The 23,566-nt window shown below is 60.6% G+C and overlaps 2 protein-coding genes across 9 annotated transcripts in view; one reads left to right on the forward strand and one right to left on the reverse strand.

The window, feature by feature from the left end:
- PPRC1 (PPARG related coactivator 1) lies at positions 1–19,318 on the reverse strand. 6 transcript variants are annotated; one of them, XM_058841252.1, is made up of 14 exons: positions 19,218–19,318; positions 9,276–9,422; positions 8,977–9,132; positions 8,466–8,585; positions 5,375–8,114; positions 4,916–4,969; positions 4,475–4,532; positions 4,040–4,125; positions 3,080–3,872; positions 1,448–1,621; positions 1,218–1,281; positions 897–1,018; positions 630–781; positions 1–329 (listed from the first exon to the last, which is right to left on the reverse strand). In XM_058841252.1, exons 2-14 carry the CDS (start codon positions 9,333–9,335, stop codon positions 226–228), a joined length of 4,683 nt encoding a protein of 1,560 aa, XP_058697235.1. In that variant the 5' UTR covers positions 9,336–9,422; positions 19,218–19,318; the 3' UTR covers positions 1–225. The 6 variants fall into 6 exon arrangements, with proteins under 6 accessions (XP_058697235.1, XP_058697234.1, XP_058697232.1 ...); XM_058841251.1 differs by lacking the exon at positions 19,218–19,318 and adding an exon at positions 13,164–13,352 and having other exon boundaries at positions 9,276–9,404; XM_058841249.1 differs by lacking the exon at positions 19,218–19,318 and adding an exon at positions 13,164–13,352 and having other exon boundaries at positions 9,276–9,419.
- The window catches only part of LDB1 (LIM domain binding 1), a 25,745-nt gene continuing 19,011 nt past the window's right edge, over positions 16,833–23,566 (forward strand). Inside the window, exon 1 of one of the 3 annotated variants that reach the window (XM_058841262.1) lies at positions 16,833–17,060. In XM_058841262.1, coding sequence (XP_058697245.1) covers positions 17,036–17,060 — 25 coding nt within the window. In that variant the 5' untranslated portion in view covers positions 16,833–17,035. Of the gene's footprint in view, positions 17,061–19,474; positions 19,798–23,566 lie in introns of those variants that run through there. The other 2 variants (XM_058841261.1, XM_058841260.1) reach the window with 2 other exon arrangements.

Here is a 23,566-nt window from a genome sequence, read left to right on the forward strand (position 1 = left end):
TGTTTGGGCATCCGCATTTATTATACGTCTGGGGCAAGCCCAGGGCTGCCACTTGCCTGGACTGCTCCAGTTGAAGGCCAATGACCCGTCCTCCTTAAATATTGGTTATAAAACAAATTTTTTTCCTTTTTCATTTTATTAAAAACCTCACCTCTCTCTCCATACTTTTTTTGCCTTTTGTATTTGAGTATAAAAGTGGGGGCGGGTGCTCCGCCTTGCCTGCCGCTACCTCCGCAGGCTGCGCTGTGCCTGCTGCAGCAGAGTGTCGAAGTCCAGGGAGTCAAACTTGCTCTTGACTGGAGCTGGGTCAAAATCCTCCCGGTTTGAATCTAGAAGAGATGGGGAGAGGCTGTCTTGAGCCCACAGAAACACTGGCACAGTTCTAGTCATTCCCACAGCAAACTTCTTGTTTCACCTGCCAGCCTCTAGACCCAGAGTTGGACCGGCCTCCAACACAGTGCTGGAGAGACAGGGAGCCCCTGTTCAACCTCCCTTCAGGGCAGGAGCGTTCCTGGATGTGACTCTGCTGCCAACCCTGACTGACCCCAAGGACAAGGACTCCTATGCCTCTGGAAAGAAGAGAAGGACCCAGGGAGGCCAACCTCCAACTTGGAGATTGCACAACTCACCCAAGTCGGCGTAATTCCTCCTGCAGAACTGCCTGCGGCCACCAAAACACAAGTCGAAGGGCTGCTCGTCTGGGCGCCGCAGCTTGTGTCCACTCTCAATGGCGGCAAAGGCTTCCTCAGCATAGCGGTAGGTGACAAAGCCATAGTTATCCCTGATATTGGAGGAGATCAGCAGCAACAGTTATGCTTGTCCCCTTGAGTAATGGGAAAAGGGCCAAGAGAAGTCATTCCTGGGAAGGGACTGACCCATCTTCCCACAGCTCTTACCCCTCGGAGCGGAAATGCAAGGTACACTCCTCAATGTCCCCAAATACAGAGAAGCGGTGCCGCAGCTCCGACCGTGTCATTCTGCTGGGGATCTTGCCGATAAACACAACTCGCCTCTCCTCCTGCAGGCAGGGATGCCCCATCCATCAGCAGGACCTCTCACACAAAGCACCCTCCCTGCATGGCCTCCCACCACACCTGGTCAGGGCCTCCCAGCAATGCTGCTGGCAAGGCTACACCCCACCATGGCTTTCCAAAGTGACAGAGGGGTTGTGGACCACCAAATTTCCAGCCCAAGATCCCCAGCCCTCCATCACTCACTATTGCACGTTCTTTCTGGAGGATCCTCTGCCTTTGGTAGTGGTCCTGCGCATCATAACTGTATCTGTCAGGGCAGAAACCAGACACATGAGCCATGGAATCATGGGGGTCTCAGAAGAGTGATTCCAAACACAAGGGAGATCTTGAAGGAGTGGGTCCATCCCTCCTCCACAGGAGGCTGGGAGATGGGCTGGGGAATGTTCACACCCCTGCAGTGTGGCCAAGCTCACCTTCTCCACCTGTTACTCCTCCTGCGGGGTGAGGGGGAGCGGGACTGGCTGCGGGATGTGGACCTGGATGAGTAGGAGGATGTTGATGATGAGGATGAGGACCTGTCCCGGGACCTGCCACATGACCCACAGCTGGAGCGAGAGGAGGAGCTGTGGGAACATCTTGAGCGGTACCTGGGGCAAGAAGAAATACAGCTGAGCCCTCCCTTTGTCCAGCATCATGAGGCTCCAAAGTAGAAAAAGATCTCCACTGCCCCCATGGTATCTAGCATCCCACTGGGACGGGACCCCAGTGTGGGGAAGCCTCTGCCCAAGATTGCCAGGGCAATAACAACACTATAGAAATGTTGCCCCCATTTGGCTACCAATGCCACAGAGAAAAGGAAGCAGGCTCACAGGAGGTACAGTTTCTGAAGAGCAAGAAATAATTATGGGGGAACTGTGAAGCACACGGCTGTGCCTGGGAGAGCCCAGAAAGGGCTGGATTTCTGTGCTGAGCCCCACATGATGCACAGGACAACACTATATCCATGTTGTGCTCAATAGCCTTGTAAACAGAGACTGCCAGAGCTTCTCCAGCAGGGCCAGGGAAAGCTTAAGGACAGTAGGACCAAAACACCTCAGGGATTAAGTTGTGCTGCCTCGAGCCAGAAGCACAGTCCCCCTCCAGACATGCTGGCCAGAGGTGTTCCCTGCCATGGGCAAAAGCAGGCCTGGCAGGGCATATGCTGCCTGCATCTGCTACATATTCTCCTGGAGGACAGCATGTCAGGGTGGCACAGTACATGGGGGCATCTTCCAGCACAAGGCAAACTGATTTGCTGGAAAGCCAAGCCAGACATACTGCTTGACAATCCCCAAGCTGCACATCCACAGAACATGGCACTTTTATACCTGCCCTTTCCAGCTCCAGCTTCTGCATTTACTGGCCATCAATGAAGGGGTCTTGGTTGGACAAGCCCCTCATGCCCAGGAACATCTCCAGAACTGGCTGAACACCAAGAGAAGGACAGAAAGAGAACCCCTTCAACAGCTCCAGTGCCTCCCAGCCCAGTTGAGACAGGCTGCACATCACTCATGCACAAGGACTCTAAAAGAAATGCATCCCACAGAGACCAATATGGCCCACTTTCCTACACAGCCACCTGCATACAGAGAACAGGGAGCCCCCAAGGCAGCCAAGCCAGACAGGCTTTTCCCTGCTTGCCTCCAGCAGCTCCCTGGAGTGCTCCACTGTGGCTCCTCTCGTTTCAACACCAAGGGCTGTAGCAACCCCACAGCAGCACAAATATGAACACCTGCCGTAATACTCCAGAAAAAGCACCCAGAACCAAAGATGCAGACAAGGACTTGTAACATGGATTGGGTGTTCCAGAAGGAGTAAGGAAGTCTGGCTCAGTGGTGGCTTTGCAGGCACATGGGTCCAGATGTGGGCTGCAGCCAGAAATGGATGGGCAGGGTGTTGCTGCAGGTCGCCCACCCTCTATGATCCAAACATCTCTTCAGTAGGGCCACAAGGACAAAAAGATCAAATCCAGACATCTAGTAGGACCACAAAGATTTGTCTGGGCACCTGCAAAGGACCGGCCACTGGAGAAGTGCCCCAAGAGCAAGCAACAGTGCACTGCTTACCTTCGCCACCGTTTGGGGGGTGGGGAGAGCGACCGTGACCGGGATCGGGAGGACGAGGATGAAGATGAAGACGAGGACTCACTAGCTCCATCCGAACTGGAGCTGAAAGAACGGCTGGCACGGCTCCGGCCAGCCCTCCAGCTGTCAGTAGAGGGCGAGTCCTGGGGTCTCCGGTAGCAGCGCAGGGACCTCTTGGCAGCAGCATGGCTGGGCTGGGCACTGGGAATCCGCACCTCCTGGTCCCGGCAGGGGGATGCAGCTGGAGACAGGAGCACTGAGGTGGGGGGACTACTGCACCCAGTGGTGGCCTTGTTGGGGATGGTAGTCCGATAATCCAGGGGAGCTAGGCAGGCCATCCCCAGGGGCTCCTGGCTGTGCCCCATGGTGGTGTTAGGGGCTGGTGGGGTTGGCTCAGGTTGGTCCAGCGTCCGTTTAGTTAAGGAGGAGATGGGTTTGATAGTGATGTCCCGGTGGTGTTTGACATTCCAGCGGGAGCCACCTTTGGCAGGGGGCTGCGTGCCAGGGATATTGCTGCTCTCGGGCCGTGGTGTACCCAGGATGCAGTAGTCATGGTCTCCTGAGCAAACGTGGCTGGGGGCTGTGCCGGCAGGGGCTGGCACCATGCTCTTCACTTGGATCTTATTTGGGAGCAGTGGCTTGGCTGTCATCAGCTTGGTCGTCTTCTGGAGGCCTTCCTGGGGCATGGACCCAGGCGACTTGGTCTTGGCCAGAAGTGAGACAGCAGGCAAAGGCTTCCAGAGCTGGTGAGGAGGTGTCGCTGGGGGTGTGAGGCCTGGGAGAACACCAGAACACTTACATGAGCAGCCCTTTGCTGCAATCCACCCAGCTGTGGCGCCCTCATGTCCTGACCCCCCTCCCTCACCAAGGTGTCCCCCCAAACACACAACAGCCCTGCCACAACATGGCAGACTACCTTCCCTCACCCCAAGTATATACTACCTGCCACATTGGCCAGCTCAGAGGCCTGCAGGCCATCTGGGGGCTTCCTGTCCTGCTGGGTTGGTGCATCCTGCTGGATCTCAGTCCTGAGAACGGGAAACGAGCTTTGTCAAACACAGCAGACAAAGCCCAGACTCACTCCCCACACCTGGGGTACCCAGTCAATCTGCCCCACTGGCCAGTTCATGAGGACAGACAATCCAAGAGAGCTGCAAGGATAAAACTTGCACAGCCTGGTCATGCCCATCACTGCTTCTCCCTATTTTTCTCCCTCAGTTCCAGCTCTGTCCCAGTCCAGCAACAAGCTCAGCCCCTCCTGGGCCAATGGACACAGCCCCAGCACACTTCAAACCCTGCCAGGACCGAAAGCTGCCCTGTGTCCTTGCTCTGCTGGGCTCCACGCTGAGCACCAGCTGCCAAGTTCTTGATACTCACCCAGAACTCCCTGTCAGCAGCCCTTCCTCAGGGGGCTGTGCAATTTCCTCCTTCTTGGCTGAAAAGAGAACAGCTAGGTGAGAATGGCAACAAGTGGGGTTGAAGAACAGGGTCCACAAAGCACCCCAGGAACAGCTTGGAAGAGGGTTCACAGCACCTGAAACCCAGCTCCCTGGAGATAGGAGCTGAACATCCTTCTTCCTTCACAGACTCCTCCCCACCCCTTTGGTTGCCATGGGGACCCCCAGGTGTGTTTCCACAGGCCAAGGAAATAGAGGCAAAGAGCCCCAGGACAAAACACATGGGCAGGGTAACAGGAGCCCACCCGCAGCAGCATCGCAGCCCTCCCACTACCACCCTGACACAGGGAGCATAGACAGCCCAGGGAAGCCAGGATGGCAAGGAGGGAGTCCTGCAAGTGATGGAATGCCAGATCCGCACCTTCAGACTTCTCAAACTGCTCCAGCAGGCTGGACAGGTCGGTGGCTTCAATCCCTGGGCCAGGGAGAAAGCGCAGCAAGTCAGATCAGCTACAATTCTCCCAGCACTGCAGTGATGCACCCCAACCCCGTTCTCCCCCTGCATCAGCCTCCCTGGATGGTAGGGCAAGCACTGGGGAGGAAAAGCAGTAACAGAGCCTGCAGCAGCTCTGTGTCTCCCACAGCAAGGACAGGAGCACCCAGCTCCAGTTCCAGAAGGGAGTAGTTTCAGGACAGCCAGCCCAGACCATCCATTGTAGATGACATCCTAGCAGAGCACTGGGAAGAGACTGCAAGCCTGTGGGCATAGCTTTGCCACCCTCAGCCCCAGAAGTGCCAAGAACCAGTCCTGCTACCCAGGTTGCCAGCAGCACTGCAGCCTCTGACACTCAACCCAGCATCCTGCCGCCCTCCCACTCACCGATCTCGCTGATGAAGGCTTGCACAATGTCCTTGCTGCCATCGCTGGGCTGGGCTGGGCTGAGGAGTGGCTGGTGCCTCCATGGCCGCACAGTGGGTGCCTTGGTGGGAAGGCTGCTCTCTCGACCTGCTTTCCGTGGTAGTGCCACAGCCTGGGAGGTGGATTTTTGGCCAGGCAACTCCTGCCCAGCAGCTGCCTTAGGCTCCAACAGGGCTTTCTCCACTGCCTCCTTGCCTGGCCCTACAGCCTTCTCCATGGCATGGGTGCCAGGGGACTCCCCAACAGGGATGGGAGACACCTCTTCTGGGCAGCAGGTGGCAGCTGGAGGGGCCTTTGGGAGCTGGTTGGGCACTGCAGTTTGGGACTCCTCCAGAGGCTGGGTGGGGACAGCCTGGGGGACTGGCACTGCAGGAGGGATCCTGCTGGGCTGGGCAGTGGCAGCTGAGGGGGCTGGCAGGGGCTGGGCTGGGGCTGGAGCCAGAGGGGCCTTGGGTAGAGAGCTCTCTCCTGCCAGCTGTGCCTGCCTCCTGGGGCCTGACACCCTGCCAGTCACTGGCCTGGCTGGGCCACCTGCAGCCCCCATCTCGCTGGTTGGGGCAGCAGGCGACTGGGCAGGGAAGGCTGGTGGCTCTGGGCAGCTGAGCATAGGGGTGGCAGGAGGCTGCCCATGCAGAAGGGCTGTGCCAGGGTGGCTGCCAGCTGGGAAGGTGGGGGCGGCCTGCACTGCTGCTCCGGGGTCCCTGTATGCAAGGGAAGGCACCGGAGGCGGCACGGGGATTCCTGGCCAGTAGGATGGTGGTGCCCACCCAACTGGGGCATATGGGCCACCTGGGCCAAATGGAGGCGGGGGTGGCACAGGTGGAGGGGGCCAGGCCATGGCTGGAGGTGGGAGGCCAGGCACCATGTGAAAAGTACTGGAGGAGCTGGCACTGGGTGGTGGGGGCAAACCATGGCAACCCATGGGCTGCGGGCTGAAGCAGGGCCAGGAAGGCACTGGTGGGTAAAGGGCATAAGCACCGGCAGAGGCTGGCGGCATCCCAGTGGGGGCCACCCCAGCAGCTGGGGGCACGTTTGGTGCAACAAAAGGCATTGGTGTTGATGGGGGTGGCAGAGCTGTGGCAGGTGCTGGGGCTGAAGTCAGAGCAGTGGGAGCTTTGCTGGCAGGAGAAGGGACAGCAGCAGGGCTGGTGGGTTTGTCTAGTCCCTTCTGAGCACCGTCTGCCTCGGTGGCAGAGCGCATGGGTGACACCAGGCAGGGGATTTCTGCCAGCTCTGTCGGAGGCTCAGGGACACTGGGCCACTTGCTGGCCACTTGCTTCTTGCCTTCCTGGCTGCCATCCGTGCTGAGCTGACGGTGCAGCATGCGGATGCGGTACTCACGCAGGCTCAGGGCCTTGGGCTTGGCTTCCTTAGGCAGGCCTTCACTCGGCTCTGCTGCTGGCAGGCTCTGGGTAGGCTCCAGCCTAACACCTTGCTCATGGAGCTGAGAGGCAGCCTCCGAGACCCCACTGCTCTGTTTGGCAGATGGCTGCGCATCTCCCTGGTCCCCTGCCTGGTCTGTCAGGCTGGGACATGCAGCTGCTGGCTGCCCCTCCACGCTTGGTGCAGTCTTCTCCAGGGGTGCCAGAGTCTTGATCTTCTCCAGGGCCACACTGACTGTTTCTGGTGCTGGCTCCTTCTGCAGCTCCTGCTTCACTTTCTTGGGCAGGAAGACCCCTGCTGTGCTCCGAGGCCTGCCCCGGGGGCATGGTGCTCGCTCAGCATGCAGCTCCATCTGCCCCTCCTTCCGGGCTCGTTCCAGCTGTTGAGCCAAGAAGTCTGAGACCTGAACAGAGGGACACTCTGCCCGCTGCCGGGTGATGGCTGGCTGGACATGGGGCTGTCCAGAGCCAGTGGAACGGAGCCGGTGGGCTACGCAGTCCCTGCCAGGCCTGGCCTGCTTGCTTTGGCCCTCCTCTGTTTTCTTTTTTCGACTCTTCCTTGCTCTCTCACGGCCCCGTCCCTTCTCAGAGCCTTGACGTTTTCCATCTGCAGGGGCCTCTGTACTGTGCCAGGAGCTGCCATTGGGACCTGAGGCTCCAGATGCCGCTGTCTCCAGTGGGGAGGTGGCATCTGGGACAGTGCATGAAGGCTCCTTCCCAGGCAGTTTTTTCTCCTCCTCTTCCACCCCATTTTTCTGGTTTGGAGCTCCTGGCAGCTCCCCTCGATCTTCTGGGATTGACTCCCTGGTACTCTCCTCTACTCCCAGGAGCTGGGGCTCCAGGTCAGAGGAGCTGGGAGTCAAGGGCTGCAGGACCACAGGGATCTCCACACTCTCTCCCTCTCGAGGCACAATTTCCAGCAAGACAGGACTGCTCAGAAGTTCTTTGGCCACAGGCTCAGTGTCAGGGTCCAGGCACACAGTAAAGGTGGGCAGGCAGTAGGGGTGCATGGACTTCACCAGCTCACTAAGGGATACATCACCCGTATTGATGATGCAGGGGTCTTCATGCTCCTCCAGCACTGCCCCAGCCTCACTCACACAGAAATCCACAGCCCCCATGCTGCTGCCTAGCTCCAGGCCCAAGGCAGCATCCTCCTCTTCTTCCTCCCCATCACTGCGCTGTGGCAGGGGCTGCTCTCGGACTCGGTGCCAGCCCGCCTTCCGCTCAACCCTCGGGGTGCTGCAGACTTGCTTCTTTGGCAGCATTGGGTCCTCGAGGCCATGAGCAGCACGGTCCCAAGCCACATCTGTGTCAATCTGGGAAGGGGGACCACAGCAAACATCAGTTCCTGGGCTTTTAGCAGCACTCCCCCAGGACAGCAAACTGGGTCTGCTGAAACTCCACAGCAAAGCCCCACAGCAGACAAAAAAGGTTGGCACACATTTGACCTACCCAGTAAAACACAGTAGAGCTGGAAATCCAATGCTCCTATGAGAGATCCCCAGTCTGTGGCACCCACCACCTGAGGCAGACCCTTCTCCCACTACCACTGGTGCCTTGCAAAAGCATCGCTTCTGGGAAAGGATGCTTGTACCAGGAGGGAAGCCTGGGGCTGGGGGCTGCAGCAGGGACAGTTATCCCAGCACCACCCCAACACTGCTGCTCACCTTCCCAACCACAGAGACGCTGCTGCTGCTGCTGCTGAGAGGCCTGAGAGCCTTAGGCTGTTCCAGGGTAGGGCTCTCGCACTCCAACAATGGGCGAGATAAGGTGAGAAACTTCTGAAACTGGAAAGATGGACAGAAGATGAGACAGTGGCAGATCTATGCTGCTGGAGGGGACAGGCCTCCCCCGGCCCCACAGTGCCTGTGCACTTCACCCCACAAAGCCCAAGAGCAAACAGCCCTGTTTCACCCACTCTGCACACAGCTCCCACTGGGCATGTGCTGCTCCCCAAAGCCTCTGGCACATCTCTGGCTCTATATAAAGACCTAAGGTGAAGGCATGGCCCTCCAGAGCACTTCTCTCATGTTGGAACCATCATGAGAGTACATCTCACAGTACTGGGGAGCAGGGTCCTACTACTTCAGAGCACCCTCATACTAGGACCTAGCAGAGCCCTGGCTGAGCATCTTCCCAGGGGCTCTGGGGTCAGGCTGCATCTGCCCTCCAACTTACTGAGGGATTCTCCCGCTCACGAGGTGAGGTTAGCAGCTCTGCATCCATGATGGTGTCAAAGGGAGACAGGGTCTCATCATCTGTGCTGTCCAGGATCTCAGTGATGGCAGTCAGCAGGGACAGTTCGTTCTGTGCATCCAGGCAGGCCTTGCTCTGCTGCAAAGGTAGGGATGGTCTCAGAGGGTGATGGGACAGCCACAAGACCTGGACATGGAAGACAGTGCCACCACCCCACCCCCCCATACCACAGCCAAGGCCAGCCCAGCTGCCACATCCCACATCTGTGTGTGAGCTCCCACCTCGCTCAGAGAAAAATCCTCAATGATGGAGATCACAGAGGAGTCGAGATAGTTCTGCATTGTCCCCAGGATCTCTTCAGCTTCTAAGATGGTTTCTGCATCCAACGATGTTAAGTTCAGGTCATCCTCCTCAAGGGAAAAGCACTGCTGAGGAGCATGGGGAGCCAGGTAAACACTTTGCACAGCCCCACTACCAGCACTGATTTCCTTGCAGCAGACATGGACTACCAACAACCTGTGCTGCAAACAGTGTCTGGGCATCCCCAGCACCCTGAACATGTAGGGGACACAGCTGCAGGTCAGAAGGTGGCACAGGGGACCTTCCCCCTTGCTTTCAGGAGAGTCCACTGCACAAACCCCTGTGCTGGTTTCAGCCTGAGACCCTTCCAATTACCCAGGATGCCTCCACATTGAAAATTTCTGCCTGATTCACTCTGCAGCTGCATGACTGGGAAAGATGAATGGATAAAACACCAGGATCTACCCAACACCACACATTGGTCATGCAGAACAGGGGGGGACAGGCTAGTTCCCGCCACCCCATGGACTGTCACGCGCTCCTCCAATTCTGGCTGTTGGTGCTTCAGATAAACCCAAAAACCATTACGAAATTCATAACAAAAGTGCAGGAGTCAGCAAGAGGGGTGCAGCCAGCTGCTACTGCTGGAGCCCTACCCCAAATAACTCTGCTACAGGCTACAAGAGGACATGGTCTGTGCTTGCAATCCAGGACTAAAACAGCTTTGTTACTCTTCTTCCTTCAAATTCCCAACCCCACATCCTTTCCAGTCCCCTAGCCACCTCCAGGGATGCTTGGGTAATTCTGACTAACTTCAAAAAAGTACTTGTATTGCATTCCAGGGTGCCATGCCACACAGTCATGCTGCAGGATGGCCAGGAAAAGCCAGATGCTGGGCGAGGGCAGGGGCTGCAACTCCCAGTTGAGAAGAGCCACAGGACATACAGAGCAGAACAGCAGTGCAGGTGTGTCACCAGCACGAGACAGGATGTGAATTCCTGTTTGTAGATGGCTTAGGCAGACAGATAATGGAGGCTGGGAAGATAAGGGCACCAAGGACAGAGCCCTGGGAGAGTAAGCCTCCCTCCCAAAGATAGCCGGGAGCACACTGCAATCCATCTTCCTGCCCTTGGAGCAGAACCAGCACCGTAAGAAAACAGCTGAACCTTGGGGGATGCACATGTGATGCAGTTCACCTGTGTTTCACATAGGTACCACAGCTTGTGTGAGCCTGTGCCCATGCAGAACAAAATGTACCTTGTCCCTAGAGAGAACCTGCTAATACTTTGAAATCATCTTCTAGCAAGCAGTAAACTGCAGCAGAGAGACAGCAGGCATTTCACAAAATAGGTATTTCTAAAATACAACAGCACCAAATCCACAATCCCAAACCCCTGGTCCCTGGGGCTCTTCAGAGACCTGCTCCAATAATACAAAGCAGGCACCGCTGGCCACAGCACAGCCAGGAGCCCTGTGCAACCCCAGAACACAGGCACTCCAAGATCAGGCTGGGAATCAAAGCCAGGACACCCCCAGAAATGCCCTGAAGCTACTCATCCCAAATTCCCCCAGTCTGTGACATGACAGTCTTAAAGACCAGGCATCTGCAGTGGTTTGGGGCTCAGCAGCCAGCCCAGCCTCTCTCAGGGCCCTCTGCCTGGAAGTGGAGCCCACCAGTGACATCAGGACATCACTCCACCCCACCATGCAGATCAGACTATGGAGCAATTTTAGAGCAGCTTTCCTCCTCAGCATCTCCAGTCCCCTCCCTCACTGGAGCTGGCTGCTGGTCAGAGAGCAGCGCAGAGCCTGCTGGCAGCCCTCTAGGCGCAGCCTGGCTGTGATTCCCGGCCAATCCTCACAAAGATACTGGGAGGACATCCAGGCTCACACGCCCAGCCCCGGCGTGCAACCCTGAGTCAGCGGTGACCGGCAGGCAGAGGCACCCTGGCCACCGAAGGAGCCAGCAGGATGGAGCATCAGCAGCCCAGGGACACGGGAACCATCTGACCCCTACCTGTAGATGGTAAAGGGATGCAGAGGACACCCCGGGGCTGCAGAGCCCTGCCCATCTGGCCACAGGGCTGGCTCTCCCCAAAGAAAGCATGTAATAAGAGGTTTCCAGCTGTGATCAGAGCTGGACATTATGGAGGGAAATAAAACCCTCCCACTCAAATAGCCTCTTCCTGTGGCTGCTGCCTGCAGCCCGGGAGGGAGGGAGGAAAGCCGGGCAATCTCCCATGCCTTCCTCGACTCCCTTGACTCAGCGCCTTGCAACAAGGAGTCCCACAGCCGTGAGTCACCGGCCTGGGCTGTGTTCCCCCAGGACTCCCTTTGATCCACCTGGGGACGGGCACCTCCTGCAGCCCTCATCGCTTGAGCATCGCTTGTGCGTCGGGGCGGGGGTACGAACCAGCCCAGCCTGCTCCAGCGTCCCTGCCCGCTCTCCTCCCTGCTAGAGACCCCTGTCACTCCTAGCCCGGAGAGAAGGGGCCTTCCTTCACAGCTCCCTGTGTTTGCTTTAAAGCAGCGCTGCGGAGAGGAGGGTCATGGGAATATTCAAGGACAGGCTTCGGCTCTGGCCACACTGTCCCCAAGCAACCAGCACTGCCGGGGAGAAGGAACGATGCCTACAAGAGTGGGCTGTGGGCACATGGGGTACTGGGACTGGAGCTAGCTGCTTGCAATGGACACAGGACCACCAGCTCTTCCGGCACCCACCCGGTGTAGGGTACACTGCGCTCGCTGCTCCGAAGCGGAGGAAGGGACAACGGAGGCCCCCGCAGGCCGCTGGTGACACGTGTGCCCGGCGTGCTGCGGCTACGCCCCGAGCACAGGGCGGCCATGGTGCCCGGTTGGCTGCCAAGGCTGCTCTTACAGCGCCGGAGCTGCAGGCAAGGGCGCGGGGTGAGCCCGGGAAGCCGGGGGGCTCCGCCAGAGCCCAGCCAGAGGATGCTCCGTAAATTCCTCAGCTGCTTTCGGAAAACATCAGGCGGGAACACACCTCTCTTCCCCTTACGCAGCCTACTCTGCTCGCGTCGGGGAGGGGCGAGATGGGGCTGGCGTCCTCCAGCCCGGGGTCGGGATGGGGGGGAGGTCTCCCCCGCAGCCCCTTGGCTACGCAGGAAGACCCTGGTAGAGGCAGAACCCTAAGGCTTCCCCCGAAAACTCCCGACAAATGTACAACGCAGGTGCCCCCACGTCCCTTCCGTGGGTCATCCAGACAGCAGCGCACTCGCACTCAGCCCAGCTCCGGCAGGGGCCCATCGGAGCCGGTGACAGCGGCAGCACCGCGCCCCACACCTGCCCCGGCGCGGGAGCCTCTTGCTACAGGACAAAACCCCGCTTCCCGTGGACAAGCTCTCCGTACCGCTCAGGGAACCTCCCCCGGCCCGAGTCAGGTTCTGCACCCACAGCTCCTGCCACTGAAACCGGCTAGTGTCGGTGTCCCAAACCGCGCCAGCCCCAGCTCCCCGCGGCCGCAGGTGGCAGAGTGCGGCGCCAGGATGGAGGGACCGCGGGGGAATGACGCGGACATCCCCCTGTCCCCAGCTACACGAGGCCGGGATGTCACCTCCCGCAGGAGACACCAAGCCACCCGTCCCGCCGGGTCCCATGCCCTCCAGCCCTATAACCTCCCCGCGCGGATACCCCACCCCGGCGAGAGAGCTCTGGGTACCCCATTCCCCCACCCATTGAAAGGGCGTCCCACTCCAGGACCAGCAAGGGCGCCGCCGGCCCGAGCTGCGCCCCCCGCCCGCCGCCGGTGCGGCGGGCCCGCTCCCAGCTACACGTGGTGCTGCCGCCACGGGAGCCGCCCCGGCCTCCACGTGTCACGGCGCGGCCCGCCGCGCCCCGCCGCCCCTTACCTGCAGGGGGCTGCCGGCCCGGAAAGGCGGCTCGCGCAAGGCTCCGCCGCTCGCCAGGCTCCGCGGAGCGGCAGCGGCGGCACCGCCACCGGCCCCGGCGCCGTTGGCGGCGGACACCGCTCCGCCCCGCCGCGCCGCCATCTTGGCGTCTCTGCTCCCAAGCGCGGCCACTGCCGAGAGCGCCACGTGACCGCCGCCCGCCCAGCACTACAGCTCCCGGCGACCCCCGCGCCGCACCACCCGCGCGCGGCACGCCGGGAGCGCACCCTTTCGCCGCCGGCCGCGCGCCGAGAGGCGGGCACCGGCCTGAGGGGGCGCCCGACCACGGGAGCGCGGGCGGCCATCTTGAGGGCGGGCAGACCCTCGGGCTTCGCCGCCATCCTTGCAGCGGGCGGGGACAAGGAGGGTCGGCCTAGGCCCGCGGCGCGGGCGGGACTGGCGGGAAGCGCCCCCTGGGGGCGGGGCGGGCGCGCATTTTCCCGCGGCGCCACGGGCCCGCCCCGCGGGCTCTGGCGTACACGTGTGCGGGGCCGGGCCGCGTGTACCCGCGCTTCCCGGAAAGCAGGGACAGAATTGCTGTGGAGCAGGCGGCTCGGCGTCCCCTGGCTGGGAGCGTTCCTTGTGCCTGAGGTGCCTGTGCAGCGCTGCCATGGTGCTCTGTTGAGCCCAACCTTGTGTGGAGGTGGTGGGCACACGCGCACATGTGATGGGCACAGGGAGGATGAAAAAAACTATTGGGTGTGAAAGGACGGATGGGCACTGTGAGCTGCCATTAAGCCTTCTGTGACGGCAACGGGGCAGGGTACCCAAGTCACTGCTTGTGCCTAAGCTTGTGTTGCTCTCTACAGCTGGGACACAGAAAATCACCTGGAAAATGTGAGGGAGCCAAACTTGGTGCACTGGACACAGTTGCTGTCCAGCCTGGCTCCCCAGGAAGGCAAGGGATGCCAGTGTGCACGTGGCCTGGCCTCTTTGGTACCCCCTGTTCAGGAAGCCCAGAGTCCCTTCGGGTGCTGTCACTTCCTCTGACTTTTCTGGCTTCCAGACAGTAGGATCATCTCATGGAGTTCAGGGATGTGCTTACAGTAGCACAGGTGCAGCGTGGACATGTCATTGGAGCTTTGCACTACACGATTTGCCTGGCAGGGACTAATTGTACCAGCCTCTGCATCAGTCCCTGGAGCACAGACCTGCCCAGGCCAGATTCCCTTGGGAATCCACAGGATAGAGCTGCTTTTCTCGACCTTGTGTGCCTGGTCATTAGGCTGAACTATGTCTGACACATGGAACCTCATCCTGCTCTCCTTCCTTCCACCCCTGCCACAAGGGACTTTCAAATGTGATCACTTGTCCCATGTCACCTCCTGCCTCGCAGGGGCTGCTCCTCCCTAGCTCTCTGTGCAGGGGAGCTGCACCCTTCCACCTCCTCATCCAAGGAACCCACAGCACCTCTCACCAACACTTGCATATGGCCAAAATGCTGTCACGCGGCTGTGTCCTTCTCGTGGGCCATGGATCCATGTCTGAATGCTGCAGAGCACACATGTTGCAATGGGTGAATGTGAGCACACTGCTGGGGTGTGGGGGATTTTGCTGGATATAGCAGGCTCCTCAGACCAGCACCTGCCTCTGGCACTGCAGAGGGAGGTGGGGAGGCTGTGCAAGTGCTCCAGGATCCTCTGCAGCCCAGGTGTGGTTGCCCCTCCAAAGGGCACTTTGCTTCCCCTGAGCTCAACACATATAAAGCAAGGAACAAGTCACTTTTGAAACGTCCATGTGTCTCTCCACTGGCCTGAGGAGAAGTGTCCATAACTTGGCACTCAGAAACCTGCTGACGGGGATGCGGAGCAATGTTCCCCTTGGAGCCCTGGAGCTTTCCTTCTCCTGCTCCATGCCGTTCTTTCCTGTCATGTTCTCTCCCTGGGGCACATCCAGGGCATACAGTGACCTGCCTAGTCCCCCTGTCCCTGTGTGTGGCAGGACCCTGCAGCACAACAAGGCTGATTTCTGACAGAGCACTCCTGTGGTATGCATACTGTAAAGTGGGACCATATTCCTTGGACATAGGGTCACTGGAGTGTGACCACAGGGAATCCCACCTGCAGGTACCTCCCTCTCCCAGTACAATCCCCAGCAGGGATGCACTCCTGGCACAGGGCAACACCAGGCATTCCTGCTGGTTTACAAGAAAAACAAACAACAGCCAGAAAGGAAAATGCACATTCTACATCCCTGGTTCCCCTCCCTTCCCTCTGTATTGTGACCACTCCCTGGCCAGGCACAGCCAGATGCTGCTCAGGGCCGTCCGGTTTCAGCCTGTGCAGCACCCAGGGTGGGCAGCTTGCTCAGGGCTAATAGGCACAGCCTGCAAAGGAGAACTCAAAAACCCGCGTGGATGCTTAAAGGACACTCCACTCAGTAAAAAGGAATGTGAGTCCCACCCAGACAGGAGCAGATGGGCTGGAATCGGCCCTTCAGAGAGAAGAGAGGGCTTTGGCTTCCCGGGGCACTTTGCTCAGCCCAGGACGCTACTCCCATCCTGGGGCTGGAGCTGCGTCTTGGCAGGGCAGTAGAGGGACAGCGCTTGCCTTTGCAGACTGGGCTCTGGCCCCACAGCCAGTGTGCAGGAGCACACTGCGTGGGCCTGGGGCAGGATCCCTGGTCAGATCCTCTTGGGCGGGTGTCCCCCAGGGAGACTCTGTCCGTACGGCACCTTGCTCCTTCTGCCCTGGCATCTCTCTGGCCCCCAGCCTCAACCGGGATGCTGTCATACCCCTCCCTCATAGGGTGCAGCACAGACCAGAGCAGCTCCTAGCCTCCCGTCTAGCAACCTCTGCCATCCCCGCACAAGGCACAGCAAACGCCGATCACGATGTCCCTGATTGTGCAAAGCGCTGCTGCGAACCTCCTTCCTTCCTGCCCCCCGGCCCTCTTTGGCCCCTTCCCTCCCACCTACATCCACTACAGTGCCGTGTCCTCCTCGTGCCCTGGGGCTGGGAGACTGGCAAGTTCCCAAAAAGCGCAAGCCTTAAGCAGGCTACTCCATGCGGAACAGCCGTGGCGTCCTCTGCTCGTCCCTACGTCCTCCCAGGTGTAAACCCCAACAAGCCGCCCTGAGACACCCGGGGCGTTCATCGGCGCCCCGGACGTGAGTCCCTGAGCACTCGTCCCTCCAGTCGGGTCTCTGCCGGGCTCTGAGAAGAGCACCCCCGGCCGGGGGGGGTGGGATGGAAGCCTCAGCCCTGCACCGCCCCCGGGAGCCCCCGCAGCCCTGAGAACCCTCACCCCCCCACGCGGTCTGCGGAGAGCGCTACCCGTGCTCCGACAGCCGCAAACCCCAGGGGGCAGCGCCTAGAGCCTCCTGGGTGCGGAGGGGGTACCCCTTGTCCTTCGCTTCACATCCTCCCTCGCGGACCCCCCCTCACACACCGGAATCCCCCCGCCCCTCACGGTGACTGGAAGGGGGGCCAGCGGGGGGGGGGCGCGTGCGTGCGCGCGAGGCAGTGGCGGCAGCGACGAGCCGGGGGGACGCGCACGCACGCAACACGCACGCGCTCGCGGGGGGGAGGGGGGGGAAACGGGACGCCCCGCGCACGCGCAGAGGCGCCCCCACCCGCCCGCCGCCGGCGCAGCCGCCCCCGCCCCCGCTCCCGCTCCACCGCCGCGGCCCCCGCCCCGATCGCCCCCGCCGCCGCTGCTCCTGCTGCCGCTGCCGCCGCTGCTCCGCCGGTTCGCGGCGCGCCCGCCGGCCCGCCTCTGGCCGCGGCGCTACCCGCCGCCCGCCGCGCCGGAGCCCGCGGCGCGCCGCCCATGCGAGACCCCCGCGGCCCGGGCAGCGCGCAGCGACCCCCGGCCGGGCCAGGCATGTGAAGATGTCAGTGGGCTGTGCATGCCCTGGTGAGTGGCGCGGGCGCGGGGCGCGGCGCGGGGGCTGCCCCTGGGGCTGGGGTCCCCGCGACATCGGGGCTGGGTGGGGAGCTGGAGGCCACTTAAGGGGTAGGGGTTCCCAGTGGTGTCGGGGTCTGGCTGTGGGGCTGGAGTCCCATGGTATTGGTGTTGGAGTCCGGCTGTGAGGCTGCGTCCCCCAAGAATGGGCGCTGAGGTCCCCACTGCATTGATGTTGCCGTCCTGCTTTGGGGCTGGAATCTCCAGCCACAGGACTGGGGGTCTCTATGTCATTGTTGCTTGGTGTCTCCAGAGCATTGGTGTTGGGGTCTCCGTGGCATTGGTGTTTGGTGTCTCTGTGGCATTGGTATTGGGGTCTCCATGGCATTGGTGCTTGGTGTCTCTGTGGCATTAATACTGGGGTCTCAATGGCATTGGTGCTGGAGTCCAGCCATGGGGATGGTTCTTCATGGTATTGGTCTCTGGGACTGCATGGCATTGGTGCTGGGATCTGGCTGTGGGGCTGAGGTCTTCATGTCGTTGGTGCTGGGGTCTCCGTGGCATTGGTGCTGGGGCTTGGTTATGGGGCTGGGTTCCTGGGACATGGCTGCTGGGAGCTGGCTACAACACAGGGGACTTTTCAGTGTAGGTGCTGAGGTTTGGCCATGGTGCTGGTGATAAGCAAGGTGTGGGGACTGGAGTCCTTGTCACTATGGTATGGCTATCACTATGGTCCAGCCGTGGGGATGGGATCCCCATGGTATGGGCTGTTGGAATCCAGCTGAAAGGCTGGAGTCCCTAGAGCATGGATGCTTGGGTCTGACTGTGGGATTGGAAGCCCATGGCATGGGTCCTGGAGTCTAGCTGTGAGGCTGGGACCCTGTGGTGTGGGTGCTGGGACATGGTTGTGAGGCTAGGACTCCATGGCATGGGTGTTGGGGTTCCTGTGGCATGGATACTGAAATCCATTGGACTAAGAAGTCTGGGACCAATAGCACATGGGTGCTGGTACCAGCCTGGAACTGAGACCCCACAGGCAGAGTGCTGCAGGGGCATTGGGCAGGCATGCAGGTGCATTCACTCACCCCGACGTGCCTCTGTGGCCAGGGTAATAGATCTGTGGAGTGCCACAGCTCCCCGTGCCAGTGTGAGGCAGTGTCCTTGCAGAGGCTTGGCAATGCTGCTGGTGGACATGGATGCTGTACGGCCCCCCACCATGGCCATTGTGGGCTGTCTGCTGGAGAGCATCTTCCTAATTCTGGAGCCTGCGGGCTAGCAAGGCTGCAGGACTACATCGGAGGTGTGATGAATTGGTGAGGTCTCAGCACCTGGGAGGGTGCTGCCGCAGGGATACTCATCTGCACGCCTGGGCTTGGGGGCAGGTTTGGGGCAGCTGGCCTGGCTGCATCGCCTGCTGCTGCGTGCAGAACGTTGCTGTGCCAGGAACAAGGCAGGGCAGGGGTCTCGGAGCGGTGCTGGAACCTCGTCCAGCACCAGGTCCCTTTGGCACTGGCCAGCAGACCAGTTTGGGGGGCCCTGGGGAGGGGGTTCTGCCATTTCCCTGAGGAGCAGGGGTACTCCTCAACCCAGCTCCCGTGGCAGCATCCCTATGGTCCCGAGAGAGCCTCCTGCCAAGCCAGAATGCCATGCTGGGGGGCTGCTGGAGGCACGGTCCCCGTGCCTCCCCCAGAGCCGCCTCTGCCGAGGGGTTTGCAGCTGGATAAGCGGGGTGGGGAAGGGGTGCCCCTGCGAGGCGCCCCCCGCCCCTCCGCTGCCTGCGCCTCGCCGCCGTGTTTCTATGAAGGCAGGCGGCCCCTTCCCCCATCCTCCTCCTCCTCCTCCTCCTCCATCTCCCACTGGAAGCTGCCAGAGCGCTGCTTCCTCAAGCAGAAAGTCACGTGAACCTCCCTGCGAGCCAGGCCGAGCAACCACAGCACCCGCCCCGCAGGCACCCCGCACCGGGGGCACGACACCTCTCCCGACACCCCAGCCTTGGCGGGGGTCCCGCCTCGGCTGGGCGAAGGCCGTGTGACGGCCGACGGTGGGGCCCCGTTGTATTCCCCAGGAGCTGGCCCCGCGCCACTGGGAATGTAATCGGCGTGTTGGTGGGTGCAAAGAGGGGGGTCCTCCCTCGGTGCGGTGATGGGGAGCCGCGGGGTCACTGCTCACCTGGCAGTATCCCTGTGGATGGCTTCATTATGTTAGTCCCCTCCGCGCCGCCCCTGCCCCAGGGCAGGGAGGACACGAGGCTGCAGTGCAATGTTCGTGTGCCCCCCGCCTCTTCCCCCGCTCCCCCGCCGGGGCTGGGTGGCACATCCAGAGCCTGCGCCCCCCTCCCCCTTCCCCTCCCCGGACTGTTTATCGGAATATAGAAAAAACAAGCTCTGCCGCTGGCCTCCCGCCAGCCAGAAACATTTAATGAGCCGCTCTGCCCAGGCTGCTCTTCAGGGCTGCATTAACTTGGAGGAGTTTCCTGCTTGGGAGCTGCTGCCGGGGGGGTAGTTTGGCTACCCCCCTTCCAAGTTGTGGCCTCCCAGAGGGACGATGTACTTCTTGCCATCCCTGGGCGTGCATACTGCCCCACTGCAACTCCTCTCGCACCCCTCCAGAGATATTTCCCTTCTCCTTTCTACCCCACTGTAAGAGCTTTGGAGAAGGGAGGCTGCTCTGCTGGGAACCTGATGCACTATTGTGCCCGAGGATGGTGGGGAGCTGCTGGGGCTTTGCTCCCCACATCAGATGTGGAGAGGTGAGCATCAAGAGCATAATGGGCTCAAGAGTGGAGGTGGTACAAGGTGGGGCAGCAGCTGTCTGGTGCTGATGCCAGGGGTGCTGTGCCCAGGGCAGCTTGGAGCAGGGCCGGCAGACAGGTCTTGGCATCCAGACCCCGGCGGGGCCCTGACCCCTGGGGGCACCTCTCACTCTCCCAGCATGCTCTGCACTTTCTTTCTTAATTGTTTTTGTTATTATCATTATTTTTCCCCCTGTAGTGATGGTGTCAGTGCAGAGGGGGAGGAGGGGAGCAAAGAGGAATGGAGCTGTTCTCCCTCCCTGCAGAGCTGGCTCCAGCTTCATGGCAGGAAAGCAACTTTCCCAAGGTCAGCACCTTCTCTGGGACACCTTGCAGAGAACCAGCCTGTGCACCCCTCTGGCAGGAGGGAGAGCTTCCCAAGACACATGCTTGAGGTCCTGGGATGGCTGTGTCCAGCCAGGGCACGGCCCATTGCCGTATCCCTCCCTTCTGCCGAGCTGGCGCCGTGCATCCCCCACCGTCACGAGGCCGAGCTGTGCCACATGCCTTCTGCGACAGATGCGCTGGGAAAGGGATGGCGGCGAGCGGGCTGAGTGCCGCGGCGGGGGGGCCAGGCAGCCCTGACCCGTGCGAGCTCTGGCTCCCAAACCACCCCCAGGGGTGCCTGGCACCTTGGGGTACCCCTGGGCCTGTTGGAGAGGAGGGGAGCAGTAGGGGTCCTGAGGCCTCATCGTGCGTATCAGGGTGCTCTAGTCCAGGCTTCTTTCATGTTCCTCATGTTTGGATGAAACGTTTCTTGCCCTGTCCCCCTCAGCTGTGAGGTACCTGACGTTGGGTACTATGTGTGCTGTGTTGCCTGCCCACTTCTGGCACGCTGTGGCAAAGTCAGGATGGGTTTGTGGCTGTCTGGTGCTCAGTGAGAGGATTCCTCAGGGGTCCTGTTGATGGTGTGAGGCACCATCACAGCGCTCCTTGGGGCCAGTGTGAGCGCGCCCAGGATTTGCCTGGAGAATCCTGGCTGGGTTAGTGCCACACCAGTGCCAGTCAGTTCAGCACTGTGTATTTTCCCTGGGCCCCAAGTTTATTTCAGGAATGTTACCTACTCAAACACAAACTGCTGTGAAAGCTGCTCCCTGGGGAGTGAAGGGGTGTCCCTGGGGGATGGAACCCCCGGGGCAGGGAGGTACCCTTGTGACCCAGGAGGGCTTGTTGCTACGAATGCACTGGCCAGGTGGCTGTGTGCCCCCAGGCAGGGCAGGAACCGAAGCAGCTCGAGTGTCCCGTGCCCATCCCTTTCATGTCAGATCACTCGATTTCATGCCACCCTCTCCTCCTCCACTCTGCTGTGGCATTCTCCTGCCATACCCATGTTGGTAGAACACGTGAGGCATGGGTCTGCGTCGTGTGCCAGGAGCGTGCTGGGACACTTTGGGAGCGTGGTGCCCGTGCACAGCAACTCGGCGTGTCCTGGTGCACCAGCTGCACTGTCGGCATGAGCCCCCCTGCTCTGTGCAGGGTGACACTGGGCCCTGGGGCTGCCGTTGTGCACGGCGGAGGTGCACCCCTGGGCCTGGGGAGCAGTGGGTGTGGGGACAGCAGGGCAGGATGGGGCTGGGTGACCGTTATCAGCTGCCCGCAGGCTGCAGCTGTGGTTTCCTGCCGGTGCCGGGGGAAGGGTGCTGGGGAGCAGGCAGGGCTGCCAGGGGGCTTCTGGGCCCCACCTGAGCAGGGATAGTGGCAGCAGTCTGCCCCTCTGCCAGAGTCTCTGCTGGGCAGGGTTGGGGTGACTGCAGCAGGGGTGATGCTGGCAGGTTTGTGGGAGGTTCACTGCTGTGTGCTCACGGGGGTGCAGGAGGGTGGGCTGTGCACCAGTGTTGAATGTCCTTTCTGAGCAGGGGTGCTGGTGAGGCTCAGGAGTCCCCAGAGCTGTCAGACCAGCCTTCCAGCACAGCTCACCCCCTTCTCTCCTGGGCAGGTCATGGATTGGGATGAACGTTAAACCCGAGGCGTAATCTCTGCTGTGGCAGGCGCTGGCCCCTGTCCAGCCCTGACCCGCCCTGCCCGCAAGGCGACCGATAACACCGTGCCCGCACCCCTCTGCTGCCGCTTCCTTGGGGGGGCCCCGTGGGATGTAGCTCCTGCCCCACTTTTGCAGGGTCTCTCTCTGCCCCTGCTTTGTAGAACCCACAGTCAGGTAGCAGAGGTTACCCTGCACCAAGGTGACAGTGCCTGTGCCCCCGGATGGCCCCATGGTGAGACACCCTCTCACGGTGGGGCAGGCAGGGGGTGGGAGGGTCCCTGCTTTCCGCAGGAGCCTCAGGCCCTCTATTACACACCAGCGAAGAGGTGTTGTGTATGCAGCCAGTTTTCTGCAGTACAGCCCAAGTGGCTGGACATAGTGCTTGCAGCCCAAGCCAGGCTGGGACGTTGGTGGTGTTGGGATACTGGACCATTCTGCAGCAGCCAGCTGCGACAATATCTGCTCTGTTACATGCATTCTTCTCCAACCAGGGTCTTGTGCAGCTTGGGGGTCTCCCTTCCAGGGCAGGGGTTGCCTGTTGTGAGTAGCTGTGGGGTGGTGGGTGTCAGCTTTTGCCCATTCCAGCTCCTGCCTCCCCACTGGGAACCCGTGGCAGTTTGTGGCATTGCAGGCACGCAACTCTGCTGGGCATGGGGCAGGTCCAGGCACCCCGACCTGCCTGCTCCAACTGGCCTGGGGTGAGCCTGGGGCTGCTGCGGGCAGGGGCAGGCAGGAGCACGGCAGCGGGAGCTCTCTCCCTGCCAGGGATAGCAACGCAGAGTTGCTGGAGGAGCCTGATGTGGTGCAGCATTGCATGGAGTTGGGAATGGGGAGTGGAGTTGGAGTATGGGGAGTGCCAGGCTGCCAAAAGTCCTTGCAGAGGGGCATTTCCCTGCTAAGGCTGGGGAGATGTCGTTATGCTCCTCCCAGCTTGGTGCCCCTGCCAAATCCTTTGGGCAGCCACGGCATGCCGAGTCGCCCTGCCTGCTGCCAGCGCGTGCGCAGCAGGAGGCTTGGACGGTGGCAGGGTTTCCCCCCAGAACCCCAGACTGCCCCCGAGTGGAGTAGATGGGGCTCTATGTCAATCCCTACAGGAATTGGACCTGGAGCTGTGGGAGCTGCTGTCACCATCCCACCGTGGCTGTGTCCCTGCTTGGCCTAGCTGGTGGGGAAGAGGCAGTCGCTAACAGGAAGGACACGCATGTTAGCAACGAAAACACGACAGTGAGAGGAAGCAGAAGCAATGCATTATTGATGGAGCTATTTGATGCTGCTATATTCGGAGAGCTGCTCTGGAGTGTTCGGCGGCACTGTGTGGGGGGGTGGCAGGGAGTGGGCTCAGCTAGAGGAGAGTTACCTGCTTCCAGTCAACCATGTACAGCCACAGCCCTGTAAACTGTCCCGTCCCTTCTCCCAGAGGAACTTCCAGTGTGGGAGGGCACAGTGACATGTGGAAGAGGCATGGCAGCCTTAGTGGGTGGGGGTTTGGTGGGTGGCAGTTCCCGGCTATGTAAATCTCTTAAGGATTCCAAGGGTCTTCTGTGGCTTGGGAGACAAGAGTGGAGGGAATGGAGGGGGAACAGTGAGCCAGGGACCAGGGTGCTCTCCCACCAGGGCTGAGTTCCTGGAGCTGCAGGGCTGGGTGTTGAGGATTTTGCTTTGGCTTCTCTTTGAAGCAGCAGTGCCTGTTCCTTGGAGGGTAGATGGTCTTGGGGGATAGAGGGTAGGCATAGGATGCTGCAGCTG

This window comes from Poecile atricapillus, chromosome 6 (assembly GCF_030490865.1).
Source record: "Poecile atricapillus isolate bPoeAtr1 chromosome 6, bPoeAtr1.hap1, whole genome shotgun sequence".
In the NCBI taxonomy this organism is placed as follows: Eukaryota; Metazoa; Chordata; class Aves; order Passeriformes; family Paridae; genus Poecile; species Poecile atricapillus.